This window comes from Octodon degus, unplaced genomic scaffold (assembly GCF_000260255.1).
Source record: "Octodon degus isolate 3935 unplaced genomic scaffold, OctDeg1.0 scaffold00003, whole genome shotgun sequence".
Lineage (NCBI taxonomy): Eukaryota > Metazoa > Chordata > Mammalia > Rodentia > Octodontidae > Octodon > Octodon degus.
Window position 1 is genome coordinate 7,313,755 of NW_004524579.1, and position 21,286 is coordinate 7,335,040.

Here is a 21,286-nt window from a genome sequence, read left to right on the forward strand (position 1 = left end):
TTTTTTTTTTTTGTACCAGGGATGAACTTAGGACCCTCCAGCATGTGCCAGGCAGGCACTTAAGCCACTAAGCTATAGCCCCAGCCCTGATTTTTCTCTCTTTAAAAATAAAAATTTCAAACAAAGATAGAACAGAGAAAAAAAATTAACTAGTTTTTATAAACTTCTGAGTAACTTTGCAGGAGAATGCTTTCTCTCCCTGCCCCACTACTCCACTGAAATCGCTTGCTTCACCTTCCTACCTGCCAAAGTCAATCCTCTCTTCTCACGCTCTCACTCTACCTGCTCTTTTCAAAGAGAGAACAAGCTCTCCTGGGAACACTGGCCCCTTGCTCTCTGCCTTCTCCGCATCCCTCATGACTTCCTCTGCTATGGACCTAAGAGCTCATCCTCTGAGGACCTGCTCTTAACCTTCTTCCATCTCACTTCCTCTTATTTCTATCCAGACTTCTACAAAAATAAGACCCAGGGTTAATTCTCCTCAGCTTCAAAAGAATATGCCCAACTGCACTCATTAACATCCCCATTCTCAAAATGTGATGCTTATCTTATGTTGCATGATGCAGTTAATTGTCACCAACACAGAAAGCTGGAAATAAACCCTGACCACTCAAGAGATTTTGTTATCTAGCAAAGAGCATTCAGTAGCTTGTTTTTTAGTGTGCCTCCTCCTCTCCAGGGCTAGCCCTTGTCCTTGCGTCTTGGGTCCCTGCAGTTAAGATCCTCACTGGGGTCCCTGATTCTACCATCTCCCAATCTCTTCCATCTTTCATTTCTCACCTGAATAATCTTTCTGAAGTATAACCCTAATCCTCCTGCAGCAGTGTTATTAGTTTTGCTTTGCCTTTTTTGCCCCTAGACACTGAAAATCATGTGCTGTTACCACAGAGAAATGTACGCAGGCAGCTAAATCATCTCTGCATACAAGGGGCTCTGCTCTGTTCCCTCTAAAAACCACCTCATGCAGGCCTTGGGATCCTTGGTCCTTCATTCAAGGCCTTCACCTCCCATCCTGCATCACCTATCACATAGACTGGAGCAGCTCTCTCCACTGCAGGAACAAGCACAGCCTCCTAAACCATTGTAAGGACCTGACTACTATGTCAATCTCTCTCCTGTCTTCCCCTTCCTTTATACACTGCCTTTCTTTTCTTCAGGGTTGGGAGGTGGGAACTGAACTCAGGACCTTGCACTTGCCAGACAGGTGCTTGGACCACTGAGCTATATTTGCAACATTCATTACCCTTCACAGCAGCCAGATGCCTTCCTCTGGGTGTTACCTGCTCTCTAGGATCCCACTTAGCTTGATTCTTCTCTGCCTGCTCCTCTGAGCACCCAGTCCTGATGGAAGGCTGCTGTTCAACAGTCACTTCTGTATTATGAAACAGCTCCCATCTCTTCTTTTAGTTTTTTTTTTTCTTTGCAGAACCGGGGATTGAACTCAGGCCCTTGTGCTTGCCAAGGAAGCACTTATTCCACTAAGCCATCTCCCCGGGCCCTCCCATCTCTTCTTTCATAGCAAACGTCTGCATGCTGGTTTGGTAGATTAGGCATTATTTGAGTTTTTCTTGAGTTTATTTGCTTATCTTTTCCCTCTCTGATGATAAGTATCTGACTTAACACCCAAGGGGAAAAGCCCTTATAGCGTTTATTACATTCATAAAGTTAGCAACTACAGAAATTACCAGGGTTAAACCACAAACGGTTATTCCACCAGCAGTAAGGAGAGGATATCTAAAAGTCACAGCAAATGCACTCTATTTGAATAACACTTAAAGGATAAGAAAACTGAACTAAATCTATTTTAATGCAAAGTACACAACTGACATTTTCCATTCCTATTTCACACAGAAAAATCACAATCACAACATCCATACTAGGCACTTTTTTGTTCACTAGATAAAGTAAAACTCCTATCTTATTTGGTTAGCATGGAGTCTTACATAAATTCAATAAAGGTGAAAGTGAATTTTTTCCCTTTGGAGAATCGATGAATACTAACACAAATGAAGTACTCTTTCACACTTATCAATAATACACATTAAAATAAGACTTCATAGTGTGACTACTAAACATTGCTGAAATTCATAAAATGCATTTTATTTGAATTCCAATTTGAAAAACTCAAACTTTAGGGAAATCTAATGCTGGTAGTTCTATCACTATGCTATATAAACATAAAAAGGACTTATAGGGAGATAAACACACCAACTTTACATTAACTTTACCTTTAATTATTTATTCATTCAGTACAGGATCTCACTACGCAGCTCAGACTCGCAGTGATCCTCCTATTTCAGCTTCTCTATGACTGGGATTACAAGCATGCACCACCTTGCCTGGTTTTGGTGGGATGGCATGCAGTAACAGGGATCAAACTCAGGTCCTTGAGCTTGCCAGGCAGGCACTTAGACAGCCAAGCCATCTCCCCTAACTTCACTTTTAGTAAGTACACATATATAAACATCACTCAGCTTGAATGGTTTTGCTCTAACTCAGCCTTATTCTTACAGAGATCACTCCCACTATTTGAGGCTCTACTTTACAAAGGTTGTAAGACAGTGAAGGGGCTTCTTATGCATGCCTCATTCAAGTTCCCACTATGCTGCTTGTACCCAAGCTGGTGTCTCCAGTCTTATCCTGCACATGGACATATTCTATAACCCAGTTTTAGAGTATAGTCAAATAACCAGCTACCAAGCCACCACTAACTTGACCTTCATGCTGGACCTGAAGCTGACAACCAGAGAAAGTTTGCTGTGAAAAGGTAGCTACCAAACTAGTGCGCTCTCCCTTCCCTGTCCAAGAATGCAAGGCACTAAAGGAGGCAGAAGAAAACAGCAGCAGTCCCAGGATCCTACACAAAGACAGGCACCACAGCCACAGCAGCCACGGCACCCCCAGCCCATCCCCAGGAGCGCCCAGCCAAAGAACTACAACCCACTGTGGATGGGAGGAGAGGTATGTCCACAGGAGGGCCTGACAGGCAAATACTTCTGAACAGTTTAATTAATACTCATAACATGCTAATTAAGAAAATAGTTAACTAAACCAAGGATAGATTTCCTAAAACTATAAATTTCTGGCTATGCAAATTATGAAAATGAAATTACTATCATCAATATTGCAGCAGAACATTACCCACTGGTTTCAGGATGGCACAGGCAAAAACATTCATTTTTAGGAAAACAAGGCTACAAAGACAAAGTTATGGGGCCAGGGAGATGGCTTAGTAGAATAAGTGCTTCCCTGGCAAGCACAAGGGTATGAGTTCAATTCCTGGTCCCGCCAAAAAATTTTTCAAAAAAATTTTAAAAAATTAAAAATAACAAAGTTATATAAAACATATGGCCACAAAAACTTGCAAATAGGTTCGTTTGTTTTAGGTCCCAGGTTAGATTAAAAACAAAACAAAACAAACCCAGAAAGTTAGGCATTGGGCCCAAGGATGACAAAAGCTCTGCCAGCAATTCTATGCAGCCGAGGACGAGACCCACTACTCTCTGATCTCCAAGTGCAACCCAAGGACCATCAACATCAGCATCTCTTAGAAGCAATGGACAAAAATCTTCAGGGCCACTGAAACCAGAACCCAGTCCAGGGTGGCTCTGCACTCTCCAGGCCAGCCATGGGATGATGCTGCACCCTCCAGTGTTAAAACCATGCCCTTGGGTGGTAATGAAAAGTTTATCTTTCTTTTATTATATAGACATATCTAGCAACAATAAACTGAAAAAAATTCAACAAATATGACAGAAGACTAATTTCCTCATAAACAAAAAAGATGTTCAAGCCCTTATTCACATAAAAATCAACGCGAAACCCAAAACAATATGTAGGGTGACTTTCAGGTGTTGGGAGTATAGTGGTGGTGTTGCAAAAATAATGTTTATGATTTTGAAAAAACATAGTATCTGGGTCATTATCACATTTCATATGCAAAAGCTAAGAACAAAATAGGAAATAAAAGTGTTTGTATAGCCTAAGAGTAAGAAAAGCTTTAAAGCAAATTTAAAAAAAAGGGAAAAACTTAAATATAAGTCACTGATACAACTGAAAAAGTATAGGGCTGGGGATTTGGCTCAGCAGTAGAATGCTTGCCTAGCAAGCTGGAAGCCCTGGGTTCAGTCCTCGGCACCAAAAACAAAAAATAAAAAAAAGTATAATTTTACAATTTAAAAATAAAAGACTTCGTAAACAAAAGGACAATCCAAGGCTGGGAATGTAGAAAGACACTTGAAACAAACATGAGCAAATAACTAATCACTGCAGGAAGAGAAAAAATTTGTGCAGATTAATACAAGTAATAATAATAACACCTAATAACCAATAAGGAACTGATAAATTCCATGACTCAGCAAGAGGCAGGAGCGAAAATTTTAAAATACAAACAAGAAAAGTTACTCAAACTCTTTAGCAATGAGGAAAATGAAAACTAAACAATGAGATACCAACTGTTATCTTACTAGATTAACACAAATCAAAAAGCCCATCAATATCAAAGTGGCACACTGGGAGGATATAAACTATCCTAGTTGATTGGGAAAACAATTTGAAAAAAATCAAGAGAAACAATTAAGAAATTCCAAACTCAAGATACAAACCCTCACATATGCACAGGAAAAATCTGTGTGAACTGTTCATAGTAGAAAAGAAGAAAAGGAGCAAGTGACTGCGAAAAAAAATAGAAACAATCTGAACATCCATCATGAGTGGTACAATTATACAACGATATGAAATGTACATTTACACAAAGATGTATTCTACAACACTTATGAGAAATAAATTATATGTTACAACACAGGTAATTCTCCAAAAAGTAGTATCAGGATGTGAGGGCGATCTGGCTGTGCCATCTGTCACCCCGCTGATCACCAGGGTTGATTTGGCTAATTGGGGTGGCTAGGTGGGTGTCCCCATCCTCCCTCAATGATCCCCGTGTGTCCCTCCCAAAGCTGTGTGCTCGGTCAAAGAGGATGACCACCCTCAACGGAGGAGGACCGTTCCGTGGTCAGGGGTGCACAAGTAGCTGTGTTCCCTGCTAGAACCTCCAAACGAACTCTCAAAAAGCAGTATCAACTCACAATGAAATGTAATTTATAAAACTACATAAATTCTTAAGCCTCTAAATATACATTTTCCATATATCCAGGCCATCTATCTATGTAAAAATAATTTTAAAATAACCTATTTCAATGCACTGGCACTAGATGTCAGATTACTTCTGGAAAAAAGGATGGGAAATTACATACACTGCGGGCAGTGGTCAAAAAAGACGCAATTCTAACTGTGACATTCTAATATATCCAAAAGGAGATAAAACATCAATTACTCTTAAAAGTAGTTTTAAAAGAATTTGCATGTTCACTAAAGTATTAGTTTTTTAATCTAGATGGGAAATATATGCATATTTATCCTTTTTTTCTTCTGTATTTCCTATTTTTCCTTATCCTCTTCCAAAAAAACTCTTTATATATTAAAAAAAAATCAAATAATATGAACATTAGCAGCTGTAGTAAATAAAATCTAACCCCACTGGGCTCAAACCACATAATTTTTACTCTTTCATAACAATGCAAGTAAATAGTTAAGTCAAAGTTAGTTTCCACTTACGCATATAAGGCAGTTTTTCTGGGCAGGGGAGGTACGGTGAATATGTGAAGTTTTCTGGAAGGTAAGTTGTTGTTTGGACAGGATAATCACTCGAATTATTGCCTTCAGGATAATCTTGGAGAAAGAGAAGAACATTACAACCATAATACTGCCTTTTGCTTTACCTCTAGTACAAAATACATCACAGTCATCGTCACTGTGAGAAGACTGTAAGCTACAATTTCCAGAAGTACTTAAAAGCAGTTTCTAGAAAGGACTAGAGAAAAGCAAACCTGCTTTTCCTGGTAAGGCCTAGAGAGCACCGCAACCTATCACTGCACACAAACGCAGCAGCAGCATCTACAGCCACACAAGGACACCTTCTCCCACCTTTCCCTGACTAGACCAGATCAAAAGGAAATTTATTCCAGTTGTAATACTGGGAGTAAAGTTTTCTCATTACTTCACATATAACAAACTGAAATTTACTCACTCCACTTACTTCTAAAACACAGCCTATTCTAAACCTTCAAATCAGTTATTTTCAACCTGGGAGCTACACCCTCTTGGAGTCCTAAGTTACCATTACAGTAGGCCCATTCTCGTTAGTCACTGAGTTCTATACCATGGACAGCAATAGTTTAAGGAACCAAAGTCAAATGTCTGCCTTTAAATCCTTCTTCCAGTAAGGTCTGGTGTGTACTAGTTTTCAGGAAGAGCAGTACGTAGCTTTTCATCTACGCCTACCTGCTATTGACAAGCTCAGTTTTCAGTAAAATAAAATAGTTTTTAAAAATTAGTGATCCCTGGCCCATAAAAACACTCAAGAGTTGGTGGCAATGAACGACTGATTTAGACATGAGCCTTCAGGTTTCTGAATGTGGAACCAAAGAGAGCATATTTCAGTCTCGTTATGTGGAAAGGTTCCGAAACATATCTGAGCAACACACATGTCATTTCCTTCTCTTCAGAAGAAGCTGGCCTAAGAAAATGCAGTAAGAGAAAGTGACAAAAACAGCTGATTAAACTACAATCTCGGGCCAGGAAGATAGCTCGGTCGAATAAGTGTTTGTCTGACAAGCACAAGGTCCTGAGTTCCATCCCTGGTACCGCAAAAAAAAAAAAAAAAACAAACTACAATCTGACTTCCTTAATCTGACCACAAACCATAGAAAATGAAACTCTAGCAGACACTAGAAAAAAATGTGGAGCTATTATTTCAGTCTTCAGTAATCTTCTCCAATGAGAGACACTGTAAAAGTTAAACCCTCTGATTCATGGGTAAGTGGTAGGTGTGTGAGAAAAGCCAAAGCAAAGTAAGCACCTGCCCTGCACACCTCTGTATAAGTGTAAGTATCTGTTCAGGGCTGAAGACTCAGCACTTGAGAGCAAGGCCAGTCCTAACGCCAGCCCAATCTATGAACAAGGGGCTCTGTCACGGCTGCTAAGCAAAGGCTGATGAGACGGAGGGACAAAGGCTCCAGGCCTGGCACCAGAAAAAGGAACAGAAGCCAAGGAGAAGGTCCAATTCCAAAGGACAGCATGGACATTCCAGCTGTAACTCACAGCACTGATGTGAGAGGTTAACTGTAGCACCAGAAATCTCCAACTGGATAAATGGAGGCCAAGGATGGCACAACTGCCTGCTCCACCAGAAAGCAGGTGGCACCCCTGGAGCCACTGCCCTGAAGTCTCCCCCCAAGGAGACTGGAAATCCTCTGACAGGGAAACCCTCCATGGGGAGAAAGATTCACTGGGCACTGTTTTGCATGCCCAATAGAGCCTGTGGCCTCACAACCGACTCCAGGCCCACATTCCACACACCTCTTGTGTATGTATCCATCAGACTTAAAGATACTGCACTAAACATAAAATACCTGTAAGAAAGTCTGATGAGTCTCTGATTCTTAAGACGCTCTAAAAAACTGGGCATATATCAAACTGCAGGTCATATTTTAGAAATGTTTTCCCTTTTATGGAACTTCTAACGTGCTAGTGGTAGGAACCAGAGGTCTGAGCATGAACCAGGTTTCTGGGATTTCCACCAAAAATAGCTCAGATTATTATCATGAGCTTTGTGACAGTGTTTGCTCACACTCCTTAATGTTCACCTTAAGAGTTTTTTTATTCATCTTCAAACAAGTTGATTTTGCTACTTATTGGCAGCATTTTTTTTTCATTTGAAAAAAAGACAAGTTTTTTTTTGTTGTTGTTGTTTTTTAGGTACACAGTTAAGAAAAGAAAAAAACACACACAAAAAGTTACTTAAAAATAACAATAATTTGTCAAAATTTGGAAAATCAAATCACAGGATTACTATAAATAAAACCAGTTGCCCAAAAAGTAGAAAGAAAGAAAAAGAAATAGGAGAAAACACATGATAAAGTTAAGATTCTTGGGGGCCGGGGAGATGGCTCAATGGAATAAGCGCTTCCCTGGCAAGTGTAAGGGCCTGAGTTCAATCCTCGGTTCTGCAAAAAAAAAAAAAAAAAAAGTTAGGATTCTTTCAAAACCCACAAATCCAAACAATAAAAGTTCTGAAATGAAGGGGAGGTAGCCAGAAAAGAGAATAAAAAGTTCCAAACAGTCTCTGTGAAATTTCATAACCCTGAAACACAAAACAAAACCAAAACACTTGGGAGTCTCAAGAAAAAAAACCTAGGGCTGGGGCTACCACACCCCAGCAGAGCACCTACAGAGCATGCGGGAGGCCCTGGCTTAGAAGAGCCGGGTCCACGTGTAGGGACTCTGTCCAGAATGGCCACAGCTCTCAAAAGCAACACTGGAAGAGAGAAAATGATGACGTGGGAATTTCGAGAACCTTCTTAAGTATAGTCAATTCATGTGCTTAAAAACCTAGTTAAAACCTGTGACAGATGCATAAAAAGCTCAGCAAATGGGAGGACAGGGAGAATTAATGTCAGTAAAATAAGTTCTGCAAAACATCTCCCTGGTGATTTGAGTTTAACTTATGATGTGATGGTATCAGGGGAAAAGGGGAAATGAGAGCTGAGCACTCTGTGATGCCTCAATGTCTTTCTTCCACAACTGGAACAGTTACGATGGATAAACCAAGGAACAGAAGAACAGGGCCAGGGTGTGGCTCGGTGGCAGACAGCATGCTCAGCATACTGGAGAGAAGGGGAAAAAGAGGGAAGAAGGGAGAAACAGCAGAGTAGAAACACAGATAAACAGAGAGTAAGCTGTGAAAAAATTAAAAGTAGTGCATTTCAACATAGCTAAATAGAGAAGCCTCTGGAGTCACTCAGAAAATCATTTAAAGACAGGTAGCTGGAAGAAAACAAGGGCCATATATCTTCATGCCAAAGTCAATTTGAAATAAGAGACTTGGAGATCAAACAAAACATAAGCATAAGACTTCATAAAACAGCTAAGCAGCCCACAGTACTGCCAGCACATGGAACAGGAACCACCAGTCTGGGAAGGTCCCAAAAAACTGATGAACTGTAACAGCAAGGCAGACTCCATTCATACAGGGGAGATTTGGACTCCTTTGCCTTTCTCTGAACAGAGAATGCTGTATCCTTGAAGCAAATTTTACCAGCACACACAAGGTGAGTGACCAAGAAGCTGCTAGATTCCCTGATGGGCCTGGGCCGCAAGATTTTTGTTTTATTTTGGTCATGTGCCATAGTGGTTAATCTCCCACAACAGCAAGGTTAGGGTCCTCGACAGCAGTGGAGAAAGTAGCAAACAGCTCTACCCTTTCTGCACTGCTCCCAACTACATGCGACAGAGAGGAACACAGGCCCTAAGCAACCGTAAGCCTCTGTGGGACAGTGAGTGGGAAGTCAGCACTGCCCACCCCACTCCAAGCAGCTAAAGAGAGCAGATGGGCCAGCAGAGTGTCTGTGGCCAAGAGGGGTCGACTGCACACAGCACAGGGAGCTCCTTGGGCTGTGTCTGCTTGAGAGCCCCACAGCAACTGGGGAAGCAGCACAGAGGCAAAGAAGGTAAGGTGATGTGGTTGGCTGCCAACAGACATGCCGAAAGTCCCTGGCTGGCTGAAGACTCCGGCCTTAGCCCTATTTCCTGAGGCCAAAATCAGCCCCTCACCCAACACTAATCCTACTGCAGACTGCAGGGTTACGCAGGACAGAGGTGGGCTCCAACTTAGGCACCAGAACTGTGATTAGAACTGTGGGCACCAGGAGAATTTTATTTTTGTTGCCATTTATTTTGTTTTCCTTTTTCTTTTGTTTTTGTGCTGATTTAGATATTTATTTTTATTGTTTCTTTCACTTCAATCCTCAAGTGTCTTTCAAAAAAATTTTTTTGGACATTTTCAAACCAATGAGTGAATACAGTTTCTAGTCTTTCTGATGTCTTTTTTTTTTTTTTTTTTCTTTTTCCCCAGCTTTATCAATTCTTTCTCTACTGTCCCCTTCACTTTCTCTAAGCTTGGATGATCACCATTTGTGCCTCAGCCTTGGTTCTAACATATTCCTCTGTATCTCTACTTTTCCCTCTACCTCTCTTAAATTTCTCCACAACAGGGTAAAATCACTAAGTGGAAACTCATTGTATACATGCTCTTACTTTATGTTGCATTTTCTTATATAACAGTAGATCTTGCTCGGATGGTTAAAGGTAATAAATTATTAGCTGCCACAGTTTGTCAGCTTTTAGCCTGTGCTTGTTGCTATGGTTACTGTTCACTGAACTTTAACAATTTGTACAACTATTAACTGTTCATTTTGCCAGGGTGCACACCACTGTAATCAGTTGTTTGTTCTTGTATGACAACACTGTGATGGTCTGGAGTCATAACTCATCACCATAGTCCAGTATCAAAGGACTAGGTGCTCAGACAGATAAGAGAGCAACTTCTCATCCCTAATAAATTGGGAAGACAGGATCTGGGGACAGACACAACAGCCAGGAGCCACCTACAACCAGGAGACATTGCTAAAGAACAGGCATTTCCTGCTGCACCAACACTAGTGATAAAGCTATCCGTCATACACAAATTAAAGCAATAACAAAGAAGCAAAATGCAACTCCAGATCTCCAGGCCACCAAGGACAATTCTAGGGGACGATGAGATAGAGGAAATCAGAAGCAACTGACCTAGATGTTTGGAAATGGTCGCAGAAGTATAAAAACAAAAACAAAAAAACAGAAGAATGAGGTTATAGAGAAAATTCAATCTGAACGGGCCTCTAAAGTTAAAAAAAGAAGCTAATAATCAAAATGAAGGGATTTGCTCAATGAATGTAGAGTAGACACAGATACAGAAAATAGAGGACCTTAGAAAAATGATGGAAACCATGAATGCCCAACAAAGAAAAGTTAACAGAATCCATGGAACAAATCCAAACAGATATTCAGATTAAAAATTCCACTGAAAGTATATGCAATGAAGTAAGTCAAGGTCAAGACAGACTATCAGATCTGGAAGACAGATCTATGGTTAGCAACCATGAGATTTCCTAAAAATACCAAGGGATCAGGAAAATAAAATAGAACAGCTGCAAGCTGATGCAAAGAATAACATAAGATTGATCACAGTCAAGAAAAACATAAGAGATGTGGCAGATAACAACAACAATGTTCACAAAAGTAATGGCAGAATTCTCAAGCATGGAAAAAGAATTTGACATACAGATGAATGTGACATACAGAGCACCTCTTACAAGGGCCGGCCAGATAGCTCAGTGGACTAAAGCGCCTGCTTAGGCAGAGCACAGCAGCCAGGGGTTCAATCCCCTGTGTGCCATGCCGTGCCATACTGTGCCATGTTGGCCCCAGCCCAGGGTGTGCTAAGACGGTGATTGAGACTGGGCATGGTGGTGCATGCCTCTAATCCCAGAACTTGGGAGGCTGAAAGCAGGAGGATCACTATGAGTCTGATCTATGTAGTGAGACCCTGTAGACCCTGTACCAAATACATTAAAAAAAATTTTTTTTTAAATAAAAACTTCATAACACCAATTACCCATGACTAAAATATAATGGACCCTAGCCTTACTAACTCAATTTCTTTGCAAGGGCTGGTAGCAACTCAAGTTAACTGTAAGTCAAGATCACTTCTCCCATAACAAATAACAGAATACCCATAATGCACTCCAAGCCTCCCAAAGCCCTCCTTAACTTTTTCATAATTTACCATAATCACCAAAAATTTTTGTACTATATTCACCAAAAGGTAAAAATGTACCTAGTTTATCAGAAACAATGATTGCATACTAATCATTCAAGTTCACATATTTGGCTTGGAAAGAGTCCTCTTTCCAAAGAATATTCACAATCTTGTACTCTGGGGTCCCTTTTCTCCTTGGAGAGTGTGTAGACCCTAGGACCTGTTTTTGACTCACAAGATCTCAACTTTTTCAGAACTAAAATCTGGTCTACTGTTGTCTTTGTCTTTTCTTTAACACTGTTCTTTTCTACTGTGATTGTGTGATTGTTTTCTTTACCTTCCCTTCCTTTCTTAGCTTATTCTCTAGCTTTTTTGAGGCAATTCTGATAGGAGTAATTGTAGCAACTATATAAAGCACTAACCGAAAACATGCTCACAAACACACACACAAACACACATTGAGTTCACTTACATACACTGTTGTGGGCTCACAAGTCATCTATAGATGCACAAATAGCTAGCATTTGGATCATAACTCAAGACTTTGGTGGTAAGTTAAACCTAAAATCCCAGTCACAACCCACACTGTATTTCAGGCAGTGGTAACTAAACAGTTCACCGTAAATCCACACCAAGTCATATAATAACCAAGATTGCACAAATTCTGCACAAAAACAGAATACTAAAAGATGTTAGAGAAAAGAAACAAATCACATATAAAGGAAAGACTGTCAGAATCTCAGCAGACTTCCCAACACAAACCCTTAGGTCAAGGAGAGCCTGGAATGAAGTATTTCCAGTCCTCCTGAAAGAAAATAATCTCCATCCAGGACTGATGTATCATGTAAAATTCTTTTACATTATTGGAAAAATAAAATATTTCTATGACAAGAACAACTCAAGACTCAGCTCTTGGGAGGCTATAAGCAGGCAGATCACTACAAGTCCAATCTAGTAGTGAGACCCTGAACATCCTGTAGACCCTTCCCTAAAATACTAAAAAAAAAAAAAAAAGAATTCAAGAAATTCATGAACACCAAAACAGCACTCCAAAATGTTTTGAAGAAGAGATAATGCACACTACAATTCCAAAAATTGTATAATTCCAATAGAAAGAATCCACCAGGCAAAGAAAGCAACTAAACAAAACAGAAAGACACAGAATAACAGGAAAATAATATGACAGCAACAGGTTACTACACATCAGTTATAACTACTACTGTCAGTGGTCTCAATCAAAACAAACTGGCAGAATGAATCAAGAAAAAAGATCCATCAGGCAGGGTCCCACATGCCTGTAATCACAGCACTCAGGATGCCAAAGCAGGAGGATTACTGCGAGTTTAAGACCAGCCTGTACTACAAAGTGAGCTCAAGGCCAGCCTGAACTACATTGCAAGACCCTGTCTTAGAAAGACAGACAGACAGACAGACAGACAGACAGACAGACAGACAGACAAGATAGAACATCCAACAATATGCTGCATACAAGAAATACATTTAGACTCACAAAGAAATTCACAGACTGAAAGTCAAAGGATGGAAAATAATACTTGACAAGACTGGAACCCAGAAAAAAGTAGGGGTTATTATTCTATTTGTAGACAAATTGAATTTTTTTAAAAAATGTATTAGTACAGGGCCTCACTACACAGACTAGACTTGTAGTGATCCTCCTCTTTTCAACCTCCCAAGTGCTGGGATTACAGGGCAAATTGGATTTTGAGTCAACACTCATTAAGAAAAACAAGGTAGGGCCGGCTAGACAGTTCAGCAGATTAAAGAGTTTGCTTAGAAAGATGCAGGGTCCAGGGTTTAAACCCAGCTGGCATGTCCTGCTGGCCCCACCACTGGGGCATGCTGAGATGGGGATTGAGACTGGGCATGGTGGTGTGCACCTGTAATCCCAGACTTTGGGAGGCTGAAAACAGGAGGCTCACACAAGTTCAGTCTGTATAGTGAGGCCCTATAGACCTTGTGCTAAATACATTTTAAAAATTGAGATATTAACATAAAAAAAGGAAAAACAAGATCACTATATACTTGTGAAGGGAAAACTCCAAGAGGAAGAGAACAATCCTACATATGTATGTACCAAATACCAGCACCAAACTATATAAAACAAATATTAATGGACATTAGAAATAATGAACTCAACACCCTGCTGTCACAAAGAGACAAGTTAACTAGGTGAAAAATCAACACAGAAATGTCAGAACCGAACCAAGTCTGTGAATAACTTGAGTAGATTTCTACAGCATGTTCTACTGCCACCCCAACCAACAAAATATACATTCTTCTCAGCACCACACAGAACTTTTTCCAAAATAACCTACATACTAACTCTTGAAACACACTTCAGTAAATACAGTGGAAGTGAAATTATTCTATGCATATTATCAAATAGGGTAATGACATTGGAAAACAAGGGCAAAACAAACCACAAAAATACATGAACATATGGAAATTAAACAGCCTCCAACACAACCAATGGTACATGGATGAAACTAAACAAATGAGAGAGTTTCTATAATTAAATAACACCAGAACTTATGAGATACAATAAAAGTGGTTCTACAAGGGAAATTTATAGTGGTGAACTCTCACATCAGCAAAATAAGGTGAGCTCAAGTAAATGATCTCATGTTGGAAACTCAAAATTCTAGGAAAGAAAAAAAATCAAGCCCAAACCTCAGATGAGAAAGCTATTTATAAATATCACAGCAGAAATTAAAGTACCTGAGACTAAGAAAATACAAAGAATCAATGAATCAAAGAGTTGGTTCTCCAAAAGATTAAATAAAATTGTCACTTAGACAAGTTTATCAATAAGGAAAGAAAACACTCAAATCTATGCACTGAGGGAGGAAAAGGATAAAATCACAACAGATCCAGTAGTAATGCAGAAGATCACAAATACCTACTTTGAGAAACTAGCACTTTAATATGGTAGAAAATACAGATGAAATGCACACATTCCTAAATACCTATGAACTGCCATAGTTGAATCAAGATAAAAATTCTAAATAATCAATATCAGTTAATGAAATTGAAGATATAATTAAAAACACACAACAAACAACAACTAAAGAAGTCCAGGCCCTGATAGGTTCACTGCTGAATTCTACAAGAAATTTAGAGAACATATAATGCCACTGCTTTTCAAACTCTTGAATAAAATGGAAAGGTAAACAATATACCCAAATTCATTCCTGGAAGCAAGCATTATCCAAATATCAAAACCACAGAAGGATTCAACCAAAAAAGAAAACTACAGGCCAATCTCCCCAATGACCATAGATGCAAAAATCCTCAGTAAGATACTGGCAAACAGAATGCAGCAAATTATCCATAAGATCATACATCATCACTAAGTAGAATTTATCTCAGGGAGGTAAGGACAGTTCAACAAGTTAATAAATGTAATACATCATATTAATAGAGCCAAGGACAAAAGCACATGATCATCTCAATAGATATGGAAAAACCATTCAACAAAATCCAACACCCATTCATGATAAACACTGTACAGAAAATTGGAACAGACTGTCTTTAACTCAATCTGCTAAAAGCTATCTATGACAAACCGGCTGTCAACATCAAACAAATGAACAAACACAGAAAGCTTTCACTCTAAAATCAGGAACAAGGCACGGATGTCCACTATTACTATGGAGACCTTGCATAATTTAGTCTGGAAACATTAGTGAAAGCAATTATAAAAGAGAAAGAAATAAAACAATAAGGATAGGAAAGGGAGAAGTTAAATTATCATTATTGACAGATGACATGATACTCTATATAAAAGATCCCCCAAGACTTCTAGAGTTAATAACTAAATTCAGTAAGTTCCATAGCTGGGTACCAAGTCAATATTCAACTTGTGTTGTATAGTATCCCTGCATATAAGTCTAGTAATACTACTATACATGAGATGTACAGTATTCTTATACATAAGAAACTCACTGAGAGAGGAATTAGTGAAACAACACTTTTCATTATAGCATCAATAAAAATAAAATTTTCAGGAATCAATCTAACAAATGGTATGAAAGACCTTCACAATGAAAATTACAGTACTCTAAAAAAGGAGATCAAAGATATCAGAAAAGAATCAACATAGTGCAAATGGACATACTTCCAAAATTGTTATACAGATTTTATGCAATAAATCAAAATGTCAATAGCATATCTCACCGTGTTGAGAAAACCTAAGATTAATTTCGATCCAGAAGACACCTAGAGAGACCCAGTCCTAGCCCAGGTCCGGTGAGTGTGTGGAGAGCTTCCTGCTACCCTGCGCCGGCGGGACCAGTCCCAGCCCAGGCGCAGCGTGGGCCGGACCCTCTCCCACCCCCTCGGGCCACCCCCCACCATTCCGCCGTACCTCCCCACCCCTCCCGCCGAGTAGGAATTTCTGCCGACTTCCTGGAACCCCCAGACCCAGTCCTAGCCCAGGTCTGGTGAGTGTGCGGAGAGCTTCCTGCTGCCCTGCGCCGACGGGATCAGTCCCAGCCAAGGCGCAGCGTGGCTGGACCCTCTCCTATCCCCTCGGGCCACCCCCCACCACTCCGCCGTACCTCCCCACCCCTCCCGCCCAGTAGGAATTTCTGCCGACTTCCGGGAACCCCCAGACCCAGTCCTAGCCCAGGTCCGCAGCAGGAAGGAGCTGAGCACAGCAGCCAGACCTAAGCCAGACGCAACTGGATAAGTCCAAACTCTGTAGAGCTCCACCTGAACTTCAGTACGTGTGAAGGTTATAACTACAGCAAAGATCTACAACAAAGGGCAGAGGACAGTGCTACACAAAATGACGAGAAGGAACAAAATGCAACCTCAGAACTCAAGCCCACCCGTAACAAGTGCAGAGGACACTAACACAGAAGACACCTAGAATAGCAAAGGAATTCTGGGCAACAAAGGTAAGGCAGGGAACATCACAATCCCCAATTTGAAATTATAATACAAAGCTACTGTGATTAAAAAAAACCAAAAACCTGATGATCATTAGAACAAGTAAGAAGATGCAGAAGCAACTCCAAACACATTCAGCCGATACAGAAGCCAACACCTTCACTGGGAGAAAAATAGCCACTTTAATGAATGGTGCTGGGAAACTGGCTTTCCACATGCCAAAGATTAAGCCTAGGCCCATATCACCATGCACTTAACTAAAATAGAAATGGATCAAAGTTCTAAATATTAGAACAGAAACACTAAATATGCTAGAAGAATGAACAGATAAAACTGTTGGAAGACACAGTTGAGTTGTAGGCAAAGACTTTATGAACAAAAGCCAAACTGCACAGGAAATTTTACAAAGAATCAACAGCTAGGATCACATTATATTAAAAAGCCTTGGGGCCAAGGAGATAGCTCAATAGAGTAAGTGCTTGCCTGGCGAGCACAAGGTCCTGATTTCAATCCCTGGTATCACAAAAAATAAAAAGAAATTAAAAAGCCTCTGTATAGTACAAGGAACCATCAACAGAAGAGACAACCCACAGGGTGGGAAAAAACTTTTATCAGATGTTAGACAAAGGGCTAATATTTAAATACATAAAGCAAAGACTCAATCCAAAAAATGGGCATCTGAAATGAAGAGACCTCGCAGATGAAGATGTAGAAACAACTGACAAATACATGAAAAAGGGTTCAACATCACTGTCATTTCAGAGATGCAAATTAAAACAACCTGAGGTTCCATCTCACTCCAGAAGGATGACTATTATCAAGGAACCATCCAACAACAATGCTGGCAGAGCTGTGGGGAAGTAAGAGCCCTTCTCCACTGCTGCTGGAAGTGTAGACTGGTGCAACCACTGTGGAAATCAATCTGGATATGTCTCAAAACATTAGGATTAGGGTTAGAGATATAACTTAGTGGTACAGCACCTGCCTAGCAAGTGTGAGGTCCTGAGTTCAATTCCTGGTGCAAAAAAGAAAAAGAAAAACACCTAGTATTAGAGGCTCCATTTGACTCAGCTATCTGGGTATCTCCCTGGAAGAATTAAAAGCATCAGACCACAGGGATATAGGCACACCCAGGTTTACAGGGTGTGATCTGTAAAGCTCAATCTTGGAAACAGTCCAAATGCCCATCAGCTGATAAATGGATAAGAAAGATATAATGTAGTACTACTCAAGCTTAAAGAGGGAAAAGCCTAAGACATTTCTATCTAAATGGATGCACCTTGAGATCATATACTTAAGTGAAGTAAATCAGACATAATTTAAGTTCTGCATTCTTTCCCTAGTGCAAAAAGCTAAAAGTTTAAATAAGATCCAAAATGTGTAACAAGTAATGTGAAATAGGAAGAACATGTTCAAACAGGAAGGGGAACTAAGGAGGGGGAATGGGAAAAATAACAAGAAAGAAAAAACGAGAAAAGGAAAAATGGAAACAAAGCTTTTATAGTAAGGAGGGGAGGAGTAATTGAAGAGGGCAGGGGAATGGAAAAAATAACAAGATAATGTCATGTGGAGATACAAATTTCTTGTGATAAATGCTAGCATTATATCTAACATGTAGCAGTTTAAAAACAAATGAAGAAACAATAATTTAATGAAAGTAAAATATTTTAGATGGGAAAAAGTTTTTATGTTCTGTTGTTATGGGCAGCTTGAAAATGGAACAGTAGGCAGAAAAGGATTCTCTTTATTTAATTTTTCTTACATATTAATAGGAATTCTTTTCACATTTACAGCAGTTCAAAACATAAGACAAACATGCCCCTAGGATCCACTGCCTTGTGTGTTCTAAAAGCTCATTTTCTTACAATCCTGAAGCATAAAAATACAGATATTCTCATGTGAGTCTCACATAACTTCCTAATGTCATATAGCAACTAAAGTATATTCTTATTCTGTTCATTTATTAATTTAGTCATTCATATGTGGGCTTGTCTTCTCACTTGTACACAGCGATTCTACAGGCTCACAGTCAACTGACTGAAATTTCAAGCTCCAAAGCTCCAAGACATTTCTACAAGACAAGCTTTTAACGATCATCACCCCTGTGGAGTCTGGTGACAAGAAGAGGGCTAAAGAGACCACCTTTTCTTCTAGTGTTCAAATGACTGAACATTTCATAAAAGAACACATTTATTACTTTTAGCAGTTTTAAAATACAAAAGTAGTTTTTATAAACACCTTACAGACATGCAGTAACAGCATATTTACTCCCTTTGAATACAGCGCCTTAGAGCTAAACGTATTATTTGGGGGCCGCATCACTATAAGTAATCCTATGGTGCTCAACTCACTGGGAGGCTTCCTAAAATGCCAGCACAGCCGTGTCCACCCCAGTGATATTCATATGCATCACCTCAGTGTATCAGGTGTATGAGTCTGCTTCTCTCAGTATTCCTTTTAATTAAAATCAAATTGTCTTTTATTTCTAACATCTAATAAATGTCTATGGTAGGGAAAAATGGCATAACACAACATAGAAAACTACAAATAAATACTGTGAAAACTGGCATAACATACAAAACTACAAATAAACACTTTGCAACTGATAAAGTAGCCAATGATTTAAGCTTTTGGAGGCTTACAGTAAAAAGGCCACAAAATCATTATTCCTACAAAAATGGAAAAGTGAGCAACATTAATCAAGTCTAACCACTGTTTTCAAAGCTGGGAAAGGTTTTAAAAGGTTATGTGTGATAGATGCATTAGTGAGATCCACCCCAAGTGCCGTAAAGGGCAGACATTATTTCATCTAATGAACGGATGAAATAAAAATGAGTCCTAGGCCCTCCTCCTGTTTTCCTTCCTTCCATAACCACACCCAAGGAAAAGAGAATCCTTGGATGAAAACTGCTAGGCAGATCTCCTCAGCTCTCCCTGGACCTTATCACTTATGGGGAAACAGGAATTAGGACCAAAAGGTTCTGTCAATGGCTTTGATTTTTCTAGCGAACGGACACCGTAAACAGGTGGTAGAAACTCCAAGTTCTACTCTGCTACTACTAACTTGTCCTGTCTGATAGGCAGTGCCTGAGGGCCTCCCTGTGTATGCCCATGGAAGGAACAAGTGTGCTGTGCCATTTATATCAATCTATCAACCCCAACACTGCATGACCTTTATCATCTGTTTCAGTAATTATTAAGCACACTTTGACTTTCTAATCTGACTGGCTCTACAGGCTACAAAGAAAGGTATTTGGATCTGAGAGTGTATGACTTTTGTATAAAAATAGTATCTATTTACATTTGATGCTATATAGTCAGGGAGAGCATTACCAACTTTTCTGACAGCAAATTTACTCATAAATATCATGAACTACCTGCCTTGATGGTTAAATTTTAAGTCAGCTACTACATATTGATCAATTTTCCTGTACAGTGCGTAAGTTACTGTATTGCCCTCCTAAGCATTATCTTTCAGATTTACCCCCGTCCTGTCCTTTCCTCATGATTGACTCCAAGTACTGCTGGTGCGAGGCTGCTGAGCTGTTAGGGTTCATCACTGTGGCCCTGCATGAACTGCCTAGAACTGTTTTCCACTCCTGCCCCCAAACACATTTACAATATGCATGTTCAAGTGGTATTTAACTATCTGCTAAGAAAACAAAAACCACCATTTTATCATACAGTATTTCTTCCTTTTTTTTTTTTTGTATATTTTAGGGAAGGGTCTACAGGGTGTTCAGGGTCTCACTACTAGATCAGACTCATAGTGATCCACCTGTTCACAGCCTCCCAAGAGCTGGGATGACAGGCGTGTGCCACCACACTGTACAGTGAAATTAGCTATTTCCACCTCCTATTGACCATTTTCTTGTTCACCAATTACATATCTATACAAGTCTTGCAGAAGTAACCTCCTGAATGACAAATAACTATTCATGTTTCCATCTCTCCGAGAAGCCTGGAGAAGTCCTCAAAGAAAACACTGTTCTTCTTAACATTGTTTCCCCTGTACAGGTAAGAGATGTGTTATACTGTTTCCTAAGCACTGACTGACAGCCTGGCAGCACCTCAGAGATCATCTCAGGGATGCCAACTCACACTGCTTTTTCCCTCCTCAGGCACCAGAGCCCCAGTTTCATTCAGGGTACCAGGGTCTACTTTACTTCCCAGTGCAGGACAGCTGTACAGAAGTGAGATGTATAAAGAAGGAATGCCTGGGACTTTCAGAAAAGCTCCCTGATAGCAGGCACTTCTTTGTTCTTCCCCTTTTCTCCTCCCTAGAGACAATTTCAAATACCTAGCCTGGGGCCCACAGCCTCCAGAGGATGAGTTAACTGAAGCAACACAGAACAGAGGATGAAAGGTATAAGATGACCTACTTTAAGAAGCCTCCACAACAGCCACAGATAACAGCCTCCTGGCCTTTACAAGAGAATAGAAAGCCTCAAGTGTTGAAGCCACAACTTTCAGGAAGTTGAAAAAAACCAAACCCAACTCCTAACTGATGTAGTAACTGCCTGTCTCCTAAGAATAGTTTCCCCATCAGTAAATTAAACACATGAAAAAATTTTAATTTAAAAGGTTCACAAAAGTAAACAAGTTCTAATTGCAGTATGTATTGGTTACTTCATCTTTAATGAAACTATTACTTGTTGAAGTTGAGGAAAGGATTTT

General features: G+C 39.8%; 1 protein-coding gene across 2 annotated transcripts in view; it reads right to left on the reverse strand.

Moving 5' to 3' along the window:
* Positions 1-21,286, reverse strand: part of B4galt6 (beta-1,4-galactosyltransferase 6) — a 90,094-nt gene that overhangs the window by 42,573 nt on the left and 26,235 nt on the right. For both annotated transcript variants that reach the window (XM_023714107.1, XM_004623554.3), the window contains exon 3: positions 5,614-5,727. In XM_023714107.1, coding sequence (XP_023569875.1) covers positions 5,614-5,727 — 114 coding nt within the window. The remainder of the gene's footprint in view (positions 1-5,613; positions 5,728-21,286) is intronic.